Source organism: Azolla caroliniana, unplaced genomic scaffold, assembly GCF_043228905.1.
Source record: "Azolla caroliniana isolate FFs.n. ecotype wild unplaced genomic scaffold, voAzoCaro1.0.p SCAF_2, whole genome shotgun sequence".
NCBI classification, from domain to species: domain Eukaryota; kingdom Viridiplantae; phylum Streptophyta; class Polypodiopsida; order Salviniales; family Salviniaceae; genus Azolla; species Azolla caroliniana.
The window spans coordinates 1949699-1969611 of NW_028230437.1; the positions used below are offsets into that span (position 1 = coordinate 1949699).

At 35.2% G+C, this 19913-nt stretch overlaps 3 protein-coding genes across 6 annotated transcripts in view; 1 reads left to right on the forward strand and 2 right to left on the reverse strand.

The window, feature by feature from the left end:
• Positions 1-9158, reverse strand: part of LOC147867030 (uncharacterized) — a 101308-nt gene extending 92150 nt beyond the window's left edge. The window contains exon 1 of the mRNA XM_087314721.1: positions 9130-9158. The gene's annotated coding sequence lies outside the window, so the exon portion shown is untranslated. The remainder of the gene's footprint in view (positions 1-9129) is intronic.
• On the reverse strand, positions 1041-9114 carry LOC147867039 (MLO-like protein 10). 3 transcript variants are annotated; one of them, XM_087314718.1, is made up of 16 exons: positions 8870-9114; positions 7804-7861; positions 7400-7587; positions 7177-7293; positions 7047-7098; positions 5590-5675; positions 5424-5498; positions 4630-4715; positions 3231-3280; positions 3111-3151; positions 2859-3032; positions 2734-2769; positions 2530-2597; positions 2395-2455; positions 1710-1877; positions 1041-1569 (listed from the first exon to the last, which is right to left on the reverse strand). In XM_087314718.1, the coding sequence occupies exons 1-16, from the start codon at positions 8984-8986 to the stop codon at positions 1357-1359; spliced, it is 1590 nt and encodes a 529-aa protein (XP_087170844.1). In that variant the 5' UTR covers positions 8987-9114; the 3' UTR covers positions 1041-1356. The 3 variants fall into 3 exon arrangements, with proteins under 3 accessions (XP_087170844.1, XP_087170843.1, XP_087170845.1); XM_087314717.1 differs by having other exon boundaries at positions 1041-1578; positions 8870-9111; XM_087314719.1 differs by having other exon boundaries at positions 1375-1537.
• A 4837-nt stretch (positions 9159-13995) lies between the features above and the next one.
• LOC147867040 (pentatricopeptide repeat-containing protein At1g07590, mitochondrial-like) lies at positions 13996-18310 on the forward strand. Of its 2 annotated transcripts, XM_087314723.1 has the most exons (3): positions 13996-14371; positions 14489-14697; positions 16960-18310. In XM_087314723.1, the coding sequence occupies exons 1-3, from the start codon at positions 14212-14214 to the stop codon at positions 18199-18201; spliced, it is 1611 nt and encodes a 536-aa protein (XP_087170849.1). In that variant the 5' UTR covers positions 13996-14211; the 3' UTR covers positions 18202-18310. The 2 variants fall into 2 exon arrangements, with proteins under 2 accessions (XP_087170849.1, XP_087170848.1); XM_087314722.1 differs by having other exon boundaries at positions 13998-14697.
• Positions 18311-19913: the final 1603 nt, after the last annotated feature.

Genomic DNA, 19913 nt, shown 5'->3' on the forward strand with positions numbered 1-19913 from the left:
AATATAATATAGATCTACCTAGGATCTATAATGTAACATTGTCAATATTATATTTACAATTGAGTAACATTATGAAAAGGTTCCATGATAGTGATTGATAATATTTCTCAACACACATAGATTCGAGTTTGCAGCTTCAAGATTGATTGATGTTATTTCATAGTTACATAATTTTGTTAACTATTATTGTTTTCCATTGAGACAAAATGTGGACATTTCCATTGACCATCCTAAATTATTTATAAACGACCATAGAGGACCTCTTGGATGTGAAGGTTCCGAAGAAGTACAACCACATGAATTGTGACAATCAGACATCACATTACAGCCATAAATGCTAGACTTCTGTCTAGTTTGGAAATGTCTTGTCTCTATGTTTAACTTCATTTTATAATTGAAAAACAAATGAAATGAAATAAATGCTCCCTTTGCAAAATCATTACCTTTTACATTATGTCACATTTTCCCGTCATGGACATAGGACATAGCTAGTTCCAATCTAAGCTCAAGTTGTGTGATCTACTTAGGTGTCATTATGTTTTATCCTTAGGTGTTGTTATCTCTTGTTTGGTCTTATAGGCCATTTTGGCCTCTTAAAAGACGTTAATATATCTTTCTTACTTACTTTTAATTGTAAAACTACTGTGACAGTTTTTAGAACATAGAAAAACTTCAAAGGAATTTGGACCAGAATTCTTTTATTTTGGTTTAGGAAAAAGACTTTTCAAGTAGGCCTCTTATATAGCACGTATAAGAAAAAGGTGATTAAATGTGAAAGCTGCATTACACGTACACATTCTCCACGTAAATGCTAGTGAATGTTTCTATATATTGTAGGTTGAATGTGTCTTTAAATAGAAACATCTACCCTCAACTACCCTATAAGTTCAAAGTAGAGTATATCATATTTAATAACATTTAATATATGTATGTACTAAAGCTTACATACATAGATTCAAAGTTTTTACAAGAGTCTGTCAAATATTTCATAGGTGTTGTTGCAAAGGACCTCAAACATGTTTTCTCAGCATTCTGAACAGTTTAAAAAACAAACGGGTAGGTATCAAATTAAAGAAGTTACAATGTCTGGATCTTAATCAATCGGGTGTCCGTTCACAGTTAAGCATTGTTCATTTTCTGGAATGGAAAAGCAATTGATTTAGATCCTAGTGTCACACAAATTGACCATGTCATAAACATGGACAATGGAACATGGAAAGGACAAACTACAATGTGCATTGGCCACATATGTATATATGTACATGGTGGTTCGATGTATATATGTATATTACACAAATATACACCAAACCACCATACAATAAAAACGACATATATTCCCATATTCTTTCTCGCTCATCATAAACTGTAATAATCACCTCCATGCACACCTTTTCCCAGTCTGAAACTCATCTTTTTGTGAAGGTGTGTGTCATATCTATGTTCTTCGCCATCTTCTATGGCAGCAGCCAAATCCACCGCATCAACCAAAACATCATCATTTGAACATGGTTCACATTCTGCATTGAGAGATTGTACCCTGTTTTGGGGATATTTTTCATCGCTAGTCAACTGAATTTCCTTTCATGCATAAAGTAGTAAATACAATATAATGAGGAAATTCTCTTTAATATTATTCTTAACTGGAAAATTTAAGAATTTGATGACGTTGAAGTGTATTAGGGAAACGTTTTATCAAACATTCATTGCACCTGATGTTGGCCGAACTCTTCTGACATTGCTATCAAAGAAATAGGTGCACTTTCTTCATTCGATGATATCACTAATCCACTCGGAGAACAGATATTGTCTCCAGAATTTGTCCCGTTTTGCATCATAATACTATCGTTGACAACCTTACGCCTCATTTCTGAGCCCATCTGCAAGTCAAGCTTCAATTCAGTAAAAGATAATATGCCCCTTCCAATTCCTTCAACATTAAAAAGACCACTAAAACCCTGAACATAACTAGATTCACAGTTTGATTCTGATGATTAAAACCACTAAAAACTCATCAATTACTATACAAAATCCCAAATTCTAAAGCCTATACCCTGAACATAACTAGAGTCACAGTTTGATTGTGATGATTTCTATAGCTCATCACATAGACTACATTTACTGGATCGAATATAACAGGGTCATGGTTTGATTTATTTCTATAGCTCATCACCCAACTACAATATCCTCTCTGTGCAAGTATATAGTTTAGATTTTAAATCATCGACAAGGAGAAATTTAATAGGGGAAATTTAGAGACACATGCACAATAACGAAAAGAAAAGAAATGCTTGGCATATATAACGAATAATTCATTGATTGACGAAAGGAAAAGCTTGGCATTTTCTCCTCAGACAGGAAATATTCTAATTGGAGTTCTGAAACAAGATGTCTAACCTGAGAAACAATGGCATAAATTGGTAGCATCACATAACCCAATGTTACTTGTGCAAGAATCCTGCAAAAGAGGAAATCTTGAATATTTTCAATATCTGGAGTGACTAAAACAACAATAAGCTTAAATGGACTTACCCAAGAAAAAGGCGTAGTAAAAGTACATAGGGGTGCCGAGAGAGACAATTATCACCAGTAAAAGTAAACTGTGAATACACATATATATTACCAAAAGGAAACGAAATGAAGAGTGTGCTGTAAATAAATGAAAACATCATATATGAAGTTCTAAGGAACAAATAGATTTTCGTTTGTAGCAATGAAGAAGACAAGTCTCCTCACCGTGCTCCACAGATGAAGTGAAACTTGGTATGCATCCTGCAATTACAAGAACCACATCATTAGTTTTTATTCATTGTTTGAAAGAGCCACATTCAATTAAAACTCAACCATAATCCAATGGCAACCTGAAACAGTATAAAATGGACGAGGTAGAGGATAATGTGTGGCCGTCCAAACCAGAAAAGTTCATCAGTTGGTTTGACATTGGCTATACCTTCTACCACAGCATGTTTCTCATAATATTGGACTGCCATCTTAGTAATGATGTATCGTAATTTCATACCAACTACAAGAACCATCTGCTTCACCAAAATAGCGCTATGCTATATATGAAAGCAAACACACCAAAAATAACGATGGGCAATCAATTAACTTACAGCCAGAGGCAGTATGGGAGCAATTAAGTTGACCTTCCATCCTGTAACAGTGAATATAGTGTTAATGCTGAACAATAAAGTTGGCCATCCATTCTATATAATAACAAATGCCATGCTTACCATCGACATTTAAGAGTATCAAGAGAATTGTACATCCCCAAAGGTAAGGACTGCAATATGAATACAAAATCGTAATATGCACAAAAAATGTAAACCACACCTTAGGTTTGTACTTAAAATGTTAATGCAGCAGGTAGATTAAGATTGCTCTGGTAGGTAGATTAAGATTGCTCTGGTAACAATAGATCAAGTGGGGTTCACAGTAGCCTTGTTTCAAAAGTAAGTGTGTGCACCCCAATGTCACCAAAAAAAACATTTCATTATTTTGGAGTTCCATTTTGTTTAAGTTTCTTAAATAGTGTGAACACATAATGCACTGAATTCATTTCCATAATAGTTGCAGCAGTGAACAACTAAAGATAATTATTTTGTAAATTTAATTCAGTAACCAATTTCAGAAATTAGTATATGAGATGTCAGATATTGATGTTTAATTTTTTCAGAAAACAATTTCTGCGATTTCAGAGATCAAAGAAGGAAGAGATGATGAATTGATCTTGATCTTGTAGCCAATTTCAGAAATCCATTGTGACGTGCCAATCAATCATGTATGGATGTGATTGATTCATGTGAAATTGATCAAATTGGATTGTGGGGAGGTCTGCCCAAGTGACAGTAACTTGTGTGATGCAAAAGCATGGAAGAATACGAATGCTGGAGTATAAATATAACATTAGTCTTATTAAAAGAAAAAATGAGTTATATTTCACATTTTTATTAAGATTTAAAATGCTCACCAAGCAATTGATCATGTTATTGTGACTTTCCATACTTTAACCAATTGAAGGTGTTTCTCAACATATCAAGATTAGAAATGGTGGATTCACGTGGGCATGAGGCATTAAGATGGGTAAGGTGAGCTGTCTAGGGGTAAACTCAAGGGAGAGTAACTTGCATGATGCAAAGACATGGAAGAATGGTAAAGCTGGATCAAAAAGTAACGTTGGTTTTATCAAAGAAAACATTTTTTTACAAACACAGGTTTTGTTTAAAACATTTTGAATTTCATTGGAACTAGTTTCAGTTTACTGGAAACGTGGTGTTTTTTTAGTTACTCCTTCAAACTCCACTAGTTCTTATCTATGTTATTCATATTAGAACTTTTTTATTTAAAATCCTCTCCAATGGCATAATTCAAACTATACAAGTTCTTTCCTGTATTATTCATATTAGAACTTACTTGAACTATGTACACTTGTTTTATATTTATTTAAAACCCTTTCCAATGGCATTGGGTTATCATGCTGCATTAAGTTGATTTATTCATCGAGACTGTATGTCCTACATAATTGAGCTTCAGAGTGCGTGTGCACAAAGACTGGAGAACACATAATAAATTTTCCACATTCACATAAATTTAAGGCACTAAGTTTTAGCTAGGAAATGGCATTGTACTAACCTTACACCCACCACATCCTTGAAGTCTTCCTCTAGTGACCGTAAAATATACGTGTGGAAATTATAATTGCTTCCTAGATTATGTTTCTGCAGTCACAAGTTCGACTTAGAACATAATACCTCAAAAAGAAGTGGATTAAGAATGGATATTCAATTTATTCACTACTCATAAGAGCTGAATACAAGTTGTATTATTTCACACAGTTGGCTTTCTTTCCTAAATCATGTTTCTGCAGTCACAAATTCGACTTTCACCATAATATCTCAAAAAAGCGGATTAAAAATGTATATTTAATTTGTTTGTTAGTCACAACTGCTGATTATATGTTCTACTATTTCATACAGTTGGCTTTCTTGCCACAATGCTTTATCCTATGGCGCGGTTCTCATAAACAAAGCCTGAAGAATCCTCATTGTCCATTTTTTAATGTAGAGCTATGAGAGTGGGACTCGGGAGTATGATGGAGAATATAATCTATTACTAGCTCAATTAGTATCCTGGATACAAGAACTTTTCTAGAGCAAGTTTTACGAGCAGAAAGTTCACGAAAATGAAAAAAGGAAGCACAGAACCGTGTAGTTTTGTTTTATTTCTTCATTTATAATTATTTCAGTTCGTCCTCCATGATGAGACAACATTTCAAATGAAATCTCTCATAAGTCATTTTGGCCCCATAAGTTAATATACAAATACAGAATTGAGTGGGCAGCCAATGGTTTATTGATAACCACTTAAACCAGTCAAATAATGTTTTTAAATTTGATAACAAAATAAGGTGCAAATGAGATGCCTACCACAATGAATCCATGCCGAAGTGTAAGATAGTCTGTTTCACTGACTGACATAAAAAATTGTTGAAAGAAGGCAGCCTATAGATCATCCATGTGTCAAAAATAAGGAGCTAAAAATCAACAAAATAATATAAAATAATGTTTACTGAATAGTGGCATCCAAACCTACAAGATAAGCCAAAAAATTATTTTTGCTCCATCGGTTTGCTGCATGCCTTCTGATAAACGTGACATCTCTTGTTAAGCGTACCTCCCCTTTCACAAAAAGAAAAATAATATATTTAAGTCACTTAGCATATTTGTGCAGCTTGAAAAGAGACCCAAATTTTATATAAGAGTTACTCTGGTTTGAGAAATGACTCAAGTTATCAAAAGTGTAAGACCATATCATCATCCTAAGTTTTATAAGGTGATGTCTTGTAACCAGAACCTGACATTGAAGTTGTTTTCCTTGAGAAAATATGCACCAAAGACAATGCATGCATCTCTCTCCTCAACCGCAGCAAAAAAATGTTGGCATCAACACAAACAATGCCCAATTCATGATGGCAAGGCTCACAGATCTCAATCACATGTCAAATGGGTCTCTCACTCACATTATTACCGAAATGGTCATAACTTTCACAAATTTAAATTGCACAATATGTTAGCATACAATAGGATGCAAACCCTAATAAAATCAAATATGCAGTTACTTTTCATAGTTTTGCACTCACATACTAAGTTTCCAGTATCCTTCTCGTTGGTTTTCATGTGTTATAAAATTTCACAGTTAAATAATAAAAAGCAATTTCTTGCTGTGGGTATGAATGCATCTTAGGCATAGGCTAGGCAAGTTCATGCATTTTTATCCTTTTTATGATGGCATCTGCCCAAAACATAATCTGATGTCTATGCCATCAATCATCAAATTTAATATTGCAAGTTGTGTTCAAATCTAGGAATTGGCAATGGTTCAGTTTGAGCTGAACTAACTGAACTATGAAAATTCAGTTTGTTTTGGCTCAGTTCAGATTCAAATATTTGTAAATGGTTCAGTTTGGTTTCAATTTGGCTTGGAGGTGGAAGGGTTCGGGTTGGTTGGGTTCAAGCCTCCATTGGCTTAACGGTTTGCAGTTTATCCACCTTCACACTCCGGTTTAAACAGCTTAATGGTTATGGGGACATATTTGATATATTTACTAAATAAATGAAGTAGCATTATAAATTATGTAATATGTATTATGAAATTTTAACTTTGAACCCTAATAATTCTTTGAAATTTCAGTTTTGTTTTGATTTTTCAAAAACTAACCCTTTGAACAATTCAATTCCAGCCAAAACAAAACCACAGAACTGCAGTTTAATAGCTTAACAATTTGTAGGTCTCTTGAACCATTTGGTTTGAGTTTAAAAACCCTTCGAACAGTTTCGGTTTGCAATTCAATTCAGATCAGTTTAAGTTTCGAAATTTTGAAACTATATGAGTTTGATATTCCCAAAAGAATTGAACCCTTGCAATTACTATTCAAACCCTAGAATCCTGACCTCCAAATTCAATGCACATTAAAATAAAACAACTCATGATTTTTCAATTTTCATCATTCATTGCAAAAGGAAAAAAGAGAAAGGGTATGCCATGTGCACCTAAAGACTCTGCCATGCAAGACCTTTCTTCCCAAGCCTTCCATTGAGAAACCTGCACAATTACATCACATAAGTCCATGTAAAAAAGTAGTGTAAAGATAAAAGAGCAAGAAATGATATTCATGCTTACTTTCCACATTCCAAGAGCCATTATCATGACACTATATATCACATGGACAATCACCAAAACAAACAAGAGAATATGGAGTTGATGCATGCCCTCAAGTTGCATAAAAGGTATGTTGCCCTGTATACAAAAATGCAACAACAAATACATACGTTCACTCATATATCGATCACATACATATTCAAGTTTTAATGCGGAATAAGAAAGATATCAGAATATATATTACCTCGCTACAATATGATTGTGTTTCCTCTTCCCCCAAAACCCGACTGAAAGCTTCCCGTTTAATTTCTTCCGCTTCATCTTTCTTGCATTGCAACATATGTGTGGACCACTTAGATGGAATACACAACTTAACAATGCCATCCTGTCCAACTGTCAGTGCGAGTGAAATGAAGCCCACAAGCATAAGCTCTGCAATTATATATCCACATCAAATCATATTTACCATGCTTCCTTTTTGTAGTTACTTGAACTCATAAACGTATTCAAACTTCAGTTATTACACAAGACTGAGGTCGATGTTCTCTCAATGAAAAAACTCATCTCTTTTGAACATGTGAGGCATCTGATAGTGCTTAATTTAAAGCGATATGTATCCCTATAGTGATAAAACCCATCTTCTCTAACCTTCTTTGATTTTCTCCAAAGCCTGGAGAAGAGCCTTTTGATTCTTTTTCCTGAAGACCTGGAGGGCATGAATTGATAAAAAGAATGAGAAAAAGAAGGTAGCATGCTTTCAGGGAAACATGTTTTAAGAGATGGCAATGTACCTGGAAGGCATGAATTGATAAAAAGAATGAGAAAAAGAGGAGAGCACACTTTCAGAGAAACATGTTTTAAGAGATGGCAATGTACAAGAACGTATTAACACATCGTATACATTAGTAATCAATATCCAAATTCGTTGGTACAATTGTAATATCTGTGCAAATTAAACAGATAGCACGATCCCCACAAATGTCTCTAGTGTCTTTCTTCCAAAAACATATCAGCAGATTGAATCTAAGCCATTTCTTACATCTCTTAACATCCAACCCATACATGACAGACAGTGTATTGCAGTTTTAGGATTTCGTTTTACAATGCATGTGTATCTCTAAAATATGAAATTTTCTTCCAAGTAAAAAACTTCATAAATTTGTCAGATATTTCCACTTTACATTTTGAAATTGAATAGTGATACCTCTAAACCATGATATGTTAAGACAAAAATATTAAAATTAAAGCATGTGTTTATGAGGTGTTTAAGACTGAAAAACTTCAATTAATAAGTATGGAACATTTTAGGAGTACAAAAATCGAAATAGTAGATATTTCATCTTCAAATTGCAGAATTTAGTGTATATATATGGTTCTAAATTGGATTACAGGGTTTTCTCGTAGCAAAAACTCTCAAACCTCTGAGAAGTGAATGTTCTAAAAGCATGGGATGCTTTAGAGTGAGAAAACCTTCAAATACTGCACACGATATGCTCAGTCACCAATATTTTGAGCAATGCTAGAGGATGGTTTATTATCTTTTAGCAAAGGTTAGTCTTTTCAGCAATTTAATTTCAGAGTGACCAGTATAAAGAGACAAACAAACATGCATACATATACATTTGCATACACACCCATACTACATACACAAACAAATATGGTTTGATGTGATTGATTCTTGCAATGAAGATGACAAGAGGTGAAAAGATTTTACATGGCCGATGAGGAAGATGACGCGTTCCACGAAGAGACAGGAGACCACAAACACTGCGCATACTGTAGCAACAGTCCAAGTCGGCATGTAGAGCAACTCTGAAGTGGAAGCATCCATGGCTTCTTCCCCAGTCACTGCCACAGTTCAACAATTGGAAGAATAAATGCAAAAGAACTATGCAGAGCTGAAGAACAAGAGGGAGAAGACGTATTGCCAAAGCTCAAGAACAAAGTAGTCTGCAGAAGCGGAAGAAGGAGAAGAAACACTGTGTGTGTGTGTGTGTGTGTGTGTGTGTTATGGTATAACCAGTAGAATGTGCCTTTAGAGGAAGAAGAAAACTATGAAAGCTTCCTTCTTTCTTCTTCTCCTTCTTGCGCGCCGTTTATCACATTTGAAGGAACGCCATGAAAGCTTCGACCATTTTGTATAAATCTTTCTATTTGTATTTTTTACTTTTTCTTTTTTCTTTTTTCCTTTTTCTTTTTTCTTTTTTCTTTTTTCTTTTTCTTTTTTCTTTTTCTTTTTCTTTTTTCTTTTTTCTTTTTTCTTTTTTTTTTTTTCTTTTTTCTTTTTTCTTTTTTCTTTTTTCTTTTTGCTTTTTGCTTTTTGCTTTTTGCTTTTCCTTTTTCTTTTTCCTTTTTCTTTTTCTTTTTCTTTTTTCTTTTCTTTTTCTTTTTCTTTTTCCTTTTTCTTTTTCGTTTGCTTTTTCCTTCTCCTTTTCCTTTTCCTTTTCTTTTTCTTTTTCTTTTTCTTTTTCTTTTTCTTTTTTTTTCTTTTTTTCTTTTTCTTTTTTTTCTTTTTCTTTTCTTTTTACTTTTACTTATCATGTATGTAATTCAAACATTAAAGCAAAATGAGAATAATTCACGAAAGAAGTGTGAGGATGAATAGTCCGGAGTTTATTTGTCAAGCATTATCGCCAATGATAGGTGTAATTATGACCGACGCGAAGAGACAAAACTGTGTTGATCAAGTTTGTAGTAAGACTTAGTGAACAACCATGGGACCATTTGATACGTAGACCAAGTTAATTGCAAGACCTCGAGCCCTATAAACAAATGTCAAATTTTAGGAATAAAGCAACAATTGGACTAGATTTGAGATGTATGGCCAATGCTCCGTTGAATTTTTGTGTAAAAAATGTATAGAGACTTTAGTGAAGAGGATGTTGTTGAGGTGGCACTAAATATGAAGGGTGTCATGGTTTTTACAAGTAAAATATCATCACAATATTAGATTAAACTATGGTTGCATGAAATCTTGCAAGATGCTTGTTTTCAAGATTGTAAGTTTGCTTTTGACAAATCATCGAAGTTGATTCGCTAAAATGTTTTTGTTTTAGAAGGTTTATGAAGTTGGCTTCATTGTTTTTCTTAAGGTTTGCCTAAGTTTACTTTTGATGCATCGTCTCTAAGTTGACTCGTCAAAGTGTTTTTTTAGTAATGTTTGTTTAATTCTACTTTCAATGAATTTTCAAGGTCTTTAAGTTTAGATGAAAATTGTTTAGGTTTTCTAAGTTTACTTATGACGAATCATCGAAGTTTGTGGAGACTTGCATGATAGTATTTCAAAAAAACTAGAATTATTCATGATAGAGTTTGCAAGACAATGTCAGAGTGTACTTCAAAATATAAAAGAAGACTCGAGGTATGCAATGTCATGTACATGCATACACGCATGTCAAATTAGAAGACATTTGGAAATACGTGTCCTCTATGCATGATAATCAATTGATTAGCAAATTGTGTTGAACCAAACATATGTTATAGTTAGAAGTGTTATTGAAGGATCTACTCCTACTTGCATCACTTCCATTTGTAAGATTTATGCTTGGCAACAACAAATAAGTGTTGGAAGCATAGGATCCTTGAGATATTTGCCTCAAGTCTAAAGTAGGTATTCAAACCTACCTTCAACTTATCTACCTTGAACCATTCATCGTTGGTTCCTCATGAAGACGAGATAAGGTTAGTCACAAATCCATGAACTCTCATTCATAACCCACATAATCCATGGACGTTTGACAGGCATAGAGAAAAGAGCTTTTCCCTCACATTTGTAGCATTTTGCACCAATTGTTGATTGACTATTAATGAAACATACTACTCCATAACCCTAGAACATTGTAACTTGCTAGTAGTGAGAGCTTTCTACATGATGATGCACCCAATTGAGACTATGTGATGCTCAAATGCCACCAACAATGCCCCTCCAACTTGAACTTTATCCCCTAAAAGTTCATTGCTAATATGTGACTTCTCACCGCTCATGTATAATGTTAGGATGAGTCAACCCTCCTAGAGCAGAAAAAAATCAAAGGATTCAAATGGCAAGATAGAACTCTTCAATCTTGGGCAAAAAGCATGATCTAGAACAATATGATTCAAGACATCTTGTGCGATTTCATTTGCAACAGGATCACAGTGAATGGAACCAATATTAGTTGAAATATGTGGGCACCTTTAATACAATCGTTTCCATTAACAACAAATGATGATAACTCAAGTGAACTTTATTTGGATGGTAAAAGGAGGTTCCCATGGGTGGAGTGTTATATAAGGACATCGATGTCGAGATAGAGCATATGTGTATCATTGTTATCTTGAGTGATATATGATTACAAAATTGAAATGTGTAAGAAATTGTACCCAATGAGCTCCTCATGAACTAATGACTCAAGATTTCTAGAAAAATGTCAAGTTCTTATGAACATTGTTGACATATATCTAGTTATGGACCAAAGAACCTTACAGGATGTAGCAACAAATATTGCTTATAAAAATCCACGAAGGCCAAGAGCTCCTTTTCATGAATTTTGTACATAAATGATGCTCACCATTTTTAATTCTCGATAATGAAAAGTGACAAGATTCGCTACTCATTGTCTTTGTTTTGTGACAAGACACTTCAAATTGCAAAATCTGATGCATCAAGTTCCAATATAAAGGGTTTGGATTGGTTCGCATGGGTCTGAAATGGGGCATATGTATAAAATGCACGCTCTAAGATTTCAAATGACTTGGATATGCTTGAAGGCCATGAAAATTGTAAATCGTGTGAGGGCATAAACATCTTTGAGTAAATCCTAATGCATTTGTAGTAAAAAAAATCACAAAACCCATGAAACATTTGAAGATCATGCATGGATTGTGTTGTTTGCTAGTTTATAAATTTTCGCACATTTGTCGATTCCATAGAATTATTATGCATCCTAGAAATTCCACTTGATTGGGACCAACTTTACAATGCTTCTCACGTATAGTGTGGAGACCATAATCTCATAATCGTTGTAAAACTTTGATGAACATGCACATCAAGTTACTCCCAAGTATTAGAAACTTTAGGATGTCATCGAGATAAACAATGGTATATCCAAGAAGTCCTAAAAAATATAATTGGTCATATGTTGAAAATTTGTTCTTCTATTTGTGAAACCAAATGGCTTAACTATATACCTAGTGCAAAATGTGTTCTTCCACTCATCACCTAGTATTGTGCAAACATGCGTGTGTATGCAACTTGAGCGGGATTGTGGGGGTCTTGGACAAGGGAGTATGCTAAGGTTAGGAGGACTTGAAAGGATGGGGCTGAAAACGTCTAAAAGTCGAAAGACTTAATATCAAAAATGTGTCGAAGAAAGGTGTAAGTCGAAGACATGACTAGTTGAAGAAACTGGCTAATCAAAGAAAGCCCTTTTTGCGACGAAAACCTCTATTCGAAGAAATGAATCCAAGTTGGGTAAGTGGAAGGTTAGACGAATGAAAAGAAGCAAATGTATGCGGAACACGAAATCACGGGGTTTGGCCGATGCAACTACATCCTCTTGGGTGCTTACACAAGATAGATTATTCACGTGATTAAGGTGATGAGTACGAGTTTATGACTAAATGGCCTTGTATCAAGAAGTAGACGCTAGATTAAATCAAGATGGCCCTTTATAAAATAGGGTTTACAAAATACAAAGGGGAAGGCGTTACAATGGTGGCAACCTCGAGTTAACCACAAGCTCGAGCAACAATTAGAAAATGGGGGGAGCAAACCTTCCAATGTAGAATCGCAATTTTGGAATGTTATTATACACATTAACCCAACATGGTGGCAAACTTGCAAACAAACGATAAGACACACATAACCTTGTGTTTCCAACCTCATGCCACAGACAACTTGAATCACAATTGGTCATTGCAATCATGATCTCTCATTCCATGTATGGTGGCGTGCTTTTAAACAACAACAAATCATATATATGGCCTTCCAAGAAAGTTAAAATATCATTCTCTCTCGCATGTGTTTTAAAAATATTTATTTAACATGTGTCACGATGACTCACATGATCTAGATTCTCTGAATCGTTGATATCTACGTGTGATTAGTAAATTAGTTAATTAATCAGTAATCGCTTGATCTAATTCAAGAAAATTGTTACATGCATAACTTTACAAACCAATTTGAGTGATAAATTTTGTGGGTTAAGGGCTGGATAGTTCGGTAGGATAGTTGGGGACAAGCCCATAAGAACGTATGACACGTGGGCACACTATGGTTTAGGAGCCTTTGGTGTTGGGCTATATAAAGAGGACTAGTTTACCCCATTAATCATGGCATATTGAGACACTGATAAGTATCCTATCGGTGAGGTTAAGAACTCTTCTTTGGGTCCACTATTTAACAACCAAGGTTACACATGTAATATTTAGTGATATGGGACATTGGTAGTCTTTTGCGTTTGTCTCATGTCCTTTGCTTGGGGTTGATTGATGTGGTCAATCATCCCTAATACATTATTAATCTTACTATCTTATTATTTCTTCCTTTTTCTCATCTTTAGTTCGACATGTAATATAACTCTATCTATTTCATTCATCCACACTTATGTGTACTCTAATTGTTTAGGTTGACATGATTATAATTGATAGTAGAGCATTAACCAAACATTCAATAACAGATAATCATTTCGTGAGTTAATCGATTCTTAGGGGTTAATTGTGCATTTACAAGAAAACCTGTCGATGGCGATGGATAGGTTCAGATATATGTACATATTATGAATCGAATAGCGAGAATTCTAGGGTTTGCCGGAAGGGTAGTTTTAGCACCACGAAAGATCAATCTGCAGGGTGTAGGGTTTTTACTGTAATAAATTTCCATGGGTTTTAAGCAGAAGAAAAGGCATCCCTGTCAGTCTTTCTTCGATTCGAGCCAGATTAGTTCTTGATTCTATGAGAAAAGACAGAGCGACGTATATCCGAGGCAGGGCAGGTTTAGGGTAGGCGAGGAGCATCAAGGAGAAGAAAAGTCAGTCTGCGCTCTTAATCTGTCTCTTCTTTCCTCATATTCTTGATATGCTGTGGAAATGGGTAACTCTAACCCTGATTATCAGAAGAAGCTTGAAAACCATGCCTACGTTCTACAGAGAAAACAGGGTGAAGGAGGATTACATCCACCATTTCCACTTCACACGTCTCTCATCCTACACAATATGGAAGCAGAATTACACGTCAGGTAAGCTTCTAGAAGATGATGCGAGAGATGGAAAAGAAGGAGAAGGAGAAGAAGAAGGTGACGATGGAACAGATCAAGAAGGGATTTCTTGTAGTAATGAAGGAAGATTTGCTATAGGTCAGAGATCAGTATGCGAGGACGAGAAGAAATGCAACGAAATGAAAGCGGGTGTTTTGAGTAAGCATTTGATGAAGCTTCCTCGAGACGCATCTGCGGTTCCTTATTTGGAACAGTGGTTTGCAGAGAAGAATGGCTTTCCGAAGAATGTAATTATTGTGGCTCTCACCAACCTCAAGCGGGACCGAAGGTACAAACAGGCCTTGGAGGTAAGGGGTGGGAAATGTCTTGACCCATTAAGGTTCTGTTGATGAAATGACATTATTGATATTGCTGGAAACAACACACGGCTACAATATGAAGGAATGATGATATTTATAGACGTAAATGACGGCGAAATATGAGAGAAAGATGAAATTGGGATGAAAAGAATGAGTCCACATAATGAGATAGTGATATTAATAGATGAAAAGTGATGTAATGTGGCTAGGCTATTGGAGAATGATGATATTTAGATGAAAAAGATGATATGAATCTACACTATGAGAGGATAGTGATATTGCCATGAAAATGATGGAATGAGGATTTATTAAAGGGGATGAAAATATTTTAAATAGAAGAGATGTAATGAGGCTGCATCATAAGAGAATAGATGTAATGTTGTAAATGTGTATGATATTTAGGTTAGAAATATTGTGAATAGACTAGATAGGCATATAAAGTTACATCACAGAGATGTATATGTGAAAACAAACTTTCTATTACATATGAGAGTAGCTCACAATGGTAGTCCTCGCATGCATTCACACCTTAGAGCTTAGATGGGACATGGATTAGTCAAGCACAAAGTTAGCGGCAACAGAAATAGTCACAATCACTATGTAAGAGAAAGAGAGTGGATATTTATATTCTCTGTTTGATCTCAATGTCACATTAAATGTACAAGTAAGTTATGTGCAAGTTAGTTGATAGTAGTGGGGATATATTCCTTTGTTAATTGACTTGTCATTTAATATGACCCAGCTCCCTAGATACAAGCTAGTGCTAGATAGTACTTAACTTAAAGTCAATGGCATATACTTCAAGACCAAGTACATCTTAACTTGCCTACAGAGAATATTCTTCTAGTTGACTTGTCTAGTCGATCCTGTTACCCTACTTCCCTCTTTGCTAAATACATTCTGTCCTACTCATCTACAATTTCCTACATTGACACCTCACAACAAGAAACCCTAAAAGGAAGCGAGAAAGAAAAATCAACTGCAGCAATTCGTTATAACTAATCTTGGAAATATTCGTAACTGCTCATGGGTAATATATCACATGGAAGGAAATATATATCCACATGTGTGAATGATGGAATGCATAAGATTCAAACATATCTTTGTTCAATCAAAGAAATTTTGGTGTCCAAATTTATGACTCAACACTATTTTTGAGTATTTTAATTTTGTAATCTGAATGCTCAGATTATTTTGTTCAATTTTAGATATTCACTGCACTTTCATAGTCCCATAAAATGGGGGATGTAACTGGTCCTCTAGGATAAGGAATAAGTGCTGCAAGATATATAGTCCCAAAGCCCTTAAAAACATGTAAAAATCTGAGAAAAATGGGTTCTTTAGGTTCATCTGGATCGGTTCACTTAAAGTACAAAATCCATTGAGATTTACTAGAACAAGGTGAGTCTCATAATCTTCCATTGCTTGCATATCCATTTAATGATCAGCTTGTTTAATTGAAGTTACAACCCACCTTTTTTGGGCGTTAAGCATTTTGATGAACTACTTTAGATCTCTGTTACTAGTGGTTAATCTGTACCAAATTTACCAATTTGTCAGCTGGTTCTTTAACACTCGGAAACATAGATTGCGAATGAGATGAAGCATGGAAGTTTACTACCTACCTTTCAGACAACCTACCCCACCCTTTAATAGGCCTCTTTGGCTAATTACGTGATTACTACCTCCCATTATTGGGTTGGACATGGTTGAAAAAGTTGTATTTTTGTTTTCGTGGATTCAACTGAATCCAGCAAGTGATGAAACATAACAAATAGCCCATCTTAAGTCCTGTGTTTATTCATGTGTAGGGGAGGCTAGCGCTGAAGCAAGGGAAATTAGTTGTGGGAGAACTTGTAGATTTCGTGTGGTTTTGGTTTCTTGCAGACGTGTTTAGATGGCTTCTGATTATGATTTAGTGGTTTGATTTGAGTGTTTTTAAAAAATATTTATAAGTATGTCTTGCCTGAAGATAAAACTGACCCATGAATAATTCTGTGTTTTTTGCCAAGTGCGTTGTTTAATTTTGCTTTTCTTTCTGTGTACGGCTTTAATTAGCGAGATATTTCTTTTTATAATCATGTTTGCTGATAACACTACTAAAAATCTACCGTCTTAGATGGATCATGATGTGTAAATAATAATTTGTTCTTCTGAAAGTGTTTTGAGGTTTAGTCGCCAATTAATTCATTCTTTCATGTCCCCACATTTTCTTCTTATTGCTAACGAGTTTTACTATCTTTTATGCAGGTTACAGACTTTATTCGGAAGAAAAGTCTGTTTGAGATGGAGGATGTGGATTACATGTATAGACTTTACCTGGTAGGTCAAGTGGGATCAATACAAGATGTTGAGGAATGTTTTGAAGCTATTCCAACTGAATGCTTGACAGAGAGAGTTTATAACCAACTAATAGCATTTTACATCGGAAAGGGTATGCTTAAATATGCTGAAAATGCCCTTGAAAAGCTAAAGAACTCAGGTCATATGGTTTCAATTCGACCTTACAATCAATTCATGTCAATGTACAGACATCAAGGTGACACTAAGAAAGCTCTTGCGTTCATAAAAATGATGACCGCATCATCTATCTCTCCTGATACCCGGACATACAATCTTCTTTTAAGTTTGATAAGTAAACAAGGTGATCCTGATGGGGTTCTGAAGAATTACAAAGCCATGAAAGATGAGGATGTGGCTCCGAACATCGTTACTTACTCTCTAGTAGCAAAAGCATACATTGCAGTGGGGAGGCTAGAGGAAGCATTGTCTCTAGCAATGAAGATGAAGAGGCTGAAAGGCAGAAATACCCACTTGGCACATGACCTTCTCCTCACGGTTTATGCTGAACAAGGGAAAGGTGAAGAGCTTAGAAAGACATGGAAGGAAATTGAGAGAAGTAACAATCTCTCGGCACGCTCCTATGGTATTATGATCGAGTCCTTAGGAAAGCTTGGGTTCATAAAAGAAGCCGAGAATTTGGCTGCCAAAGCTGAGATGAAGAAGATGAAGCTTTCAGGGAGGGTATACAATGCAATGATGGATGTGTATGGAAGGCATGGGATGATAGAATCGGCTGAAATTTTGATGGCTCGAATTCGTAATGCCAATAGTGTGACGTACAAGCATCTCATTTCTGGCTATTTGAAACGAGATCAACTAGATAAGGCTATGGAGTATTTGAGAGCTTCAAGGAATAGCTTGACTTACGGAAATTCAAAACCATGGTTCGACTCATTCATGCTTATCATGCAAAATCTTGCTGACAGAGGAGAATGTGAGATTGCTGAGCATGCGTTCCAATACTTCACTTCGCCAGGGTCATATAGGAATACAATAGTTTATAATGTGTTGATCAAGGCATATATAAAAGCTAGGAAGACTACATCTTCATCAAGCTTTCGTCAAAGAATGTTTGCCGATGGTATAGAACCGAATGCAAAGACTATGGCTTTTCTTGCAGAGTTGGAATCACTACATGAAATGATCTAGAGTCCATTGTTGTCTCAAATGTTTTGAGAGTTGATGAAGCAAAATTTAGTATAGCTGTATATAATGTCACTTCTAGAACCAATGCTTATGTCTTTTTTTATATGTTCTTTTTCTCCTTCTCCTCTCTCTCTCTCTCTCTCTCTCTCTCTCTCTCTCCCCCCCCTTCTCTTTGTCACTCTCTTGGTTGTATTGGTTAATTATAGTAGAGGAAATTACAATGACCAATGAGCATTGCATGTACAACTAATATAAGGGCATATTATTATGAATGTGTATTAATGATGAACAATTAATTATAAGGATTAAAGAAAGAATGGATAAGTCTACTCAACCACACTAACCAGCTTTCAGCAAAAAATAAGATACAAATACAAAACCTTGTTGGTCTCCTATACGTTGAATATGATCTATTATATCTCAAGAGTTGAGCAATCTATGGATCTAAAATTTGAGAGGTTTACCTCACTAATAGTCTTGACAAAGTCTTTGAGAGGAGCCTAAAGGGTCAACTAGTTCCTTTATGTAGCAAAACTCCTTAGGCTCCACCATGTGTTCCCTCATGTTGTCTTGAGTGCTAAGATAATTGGCTTCTCGCTTATTCTACACTTAACTCTAGTAAAATAGGCCTTTACTTGGGTTCTTAAGGTTATGCTTAAAGCACATCTAGAAATCAAACAATATTTTAAAGTTTGGACACAATGTCCAATATATGTCAAATACAAATTATTATCCTCACTCTAATGATATCCTACATTTGAGATCTTTTATACAACAACAAATTATGTTTCAATTATTATTTGTTTTATGATTAGGGTTCTTGTAACAAATGTATCATGTTAGAAAAGCACAACCATCTAACTTAATCATATGGTTGAATCCTTCATGCTTGATGTATTAAGCACTTCATGTTCCCAATGGAATCATGAATCTTGTTGAACACTAAAAAAGAAGGAATTGTTACATATGTGATGTGCTTATGACTAATTGGTTGGAACTTGGCATGGATGAATTGTCTTTGATATCCTTCAAATTGGGCAGTGGAAAGTGAGTTATGGAACAAAATCGAACTCTTAAAGCCATGTATATGATACAGTGGATGCTTCCACAATATGGTTAACCAATTATTTCTAAATAAAACTTTGCATGGTAGATTCGCCTTTCAATAGTTTTGCTCAAATATATGGTTATCTCAGTCTTTGACAAACGTGAAGAGGTCTTGCATTAGCCTATCACATTGAGTGGATGGGATGGATGTGTATCTAGAACGGTATATTCATCTTGTGATGTGTGTTAAAAGAGGGCCTTATAGTGGGGCAACTTGTTACCAAGTGCCATTGTGGGCATGATCCACGTTCTTTCACTATCCAATTGAATGATACCGATTTAAATCGCCTGATTGGTGGAGAGATATATTGGAATGAGGCCAATGCATTTCTCATTATGGCATGTGATTGGAGCCATTATTGTGCAACACATTGTATAGCAAAAGCTCGGTGATCTCCACGATCATCTAACTATTCCGATGGAATATCCGTGAATCTTGAGTAACTTTGCTCGGGGAGCTCCACAATCCAATTGGACACAAGCCGCCACGATTAAATCGCGGCGAGCAATCATAAAGACTAAAAGGTCTAACTAATCTATTGGATTTCAGTTAGGGCCGAGGGTTTGTTATTTTCTTGTGCAGAATTTAGTAGTAGTAACAAGTTACA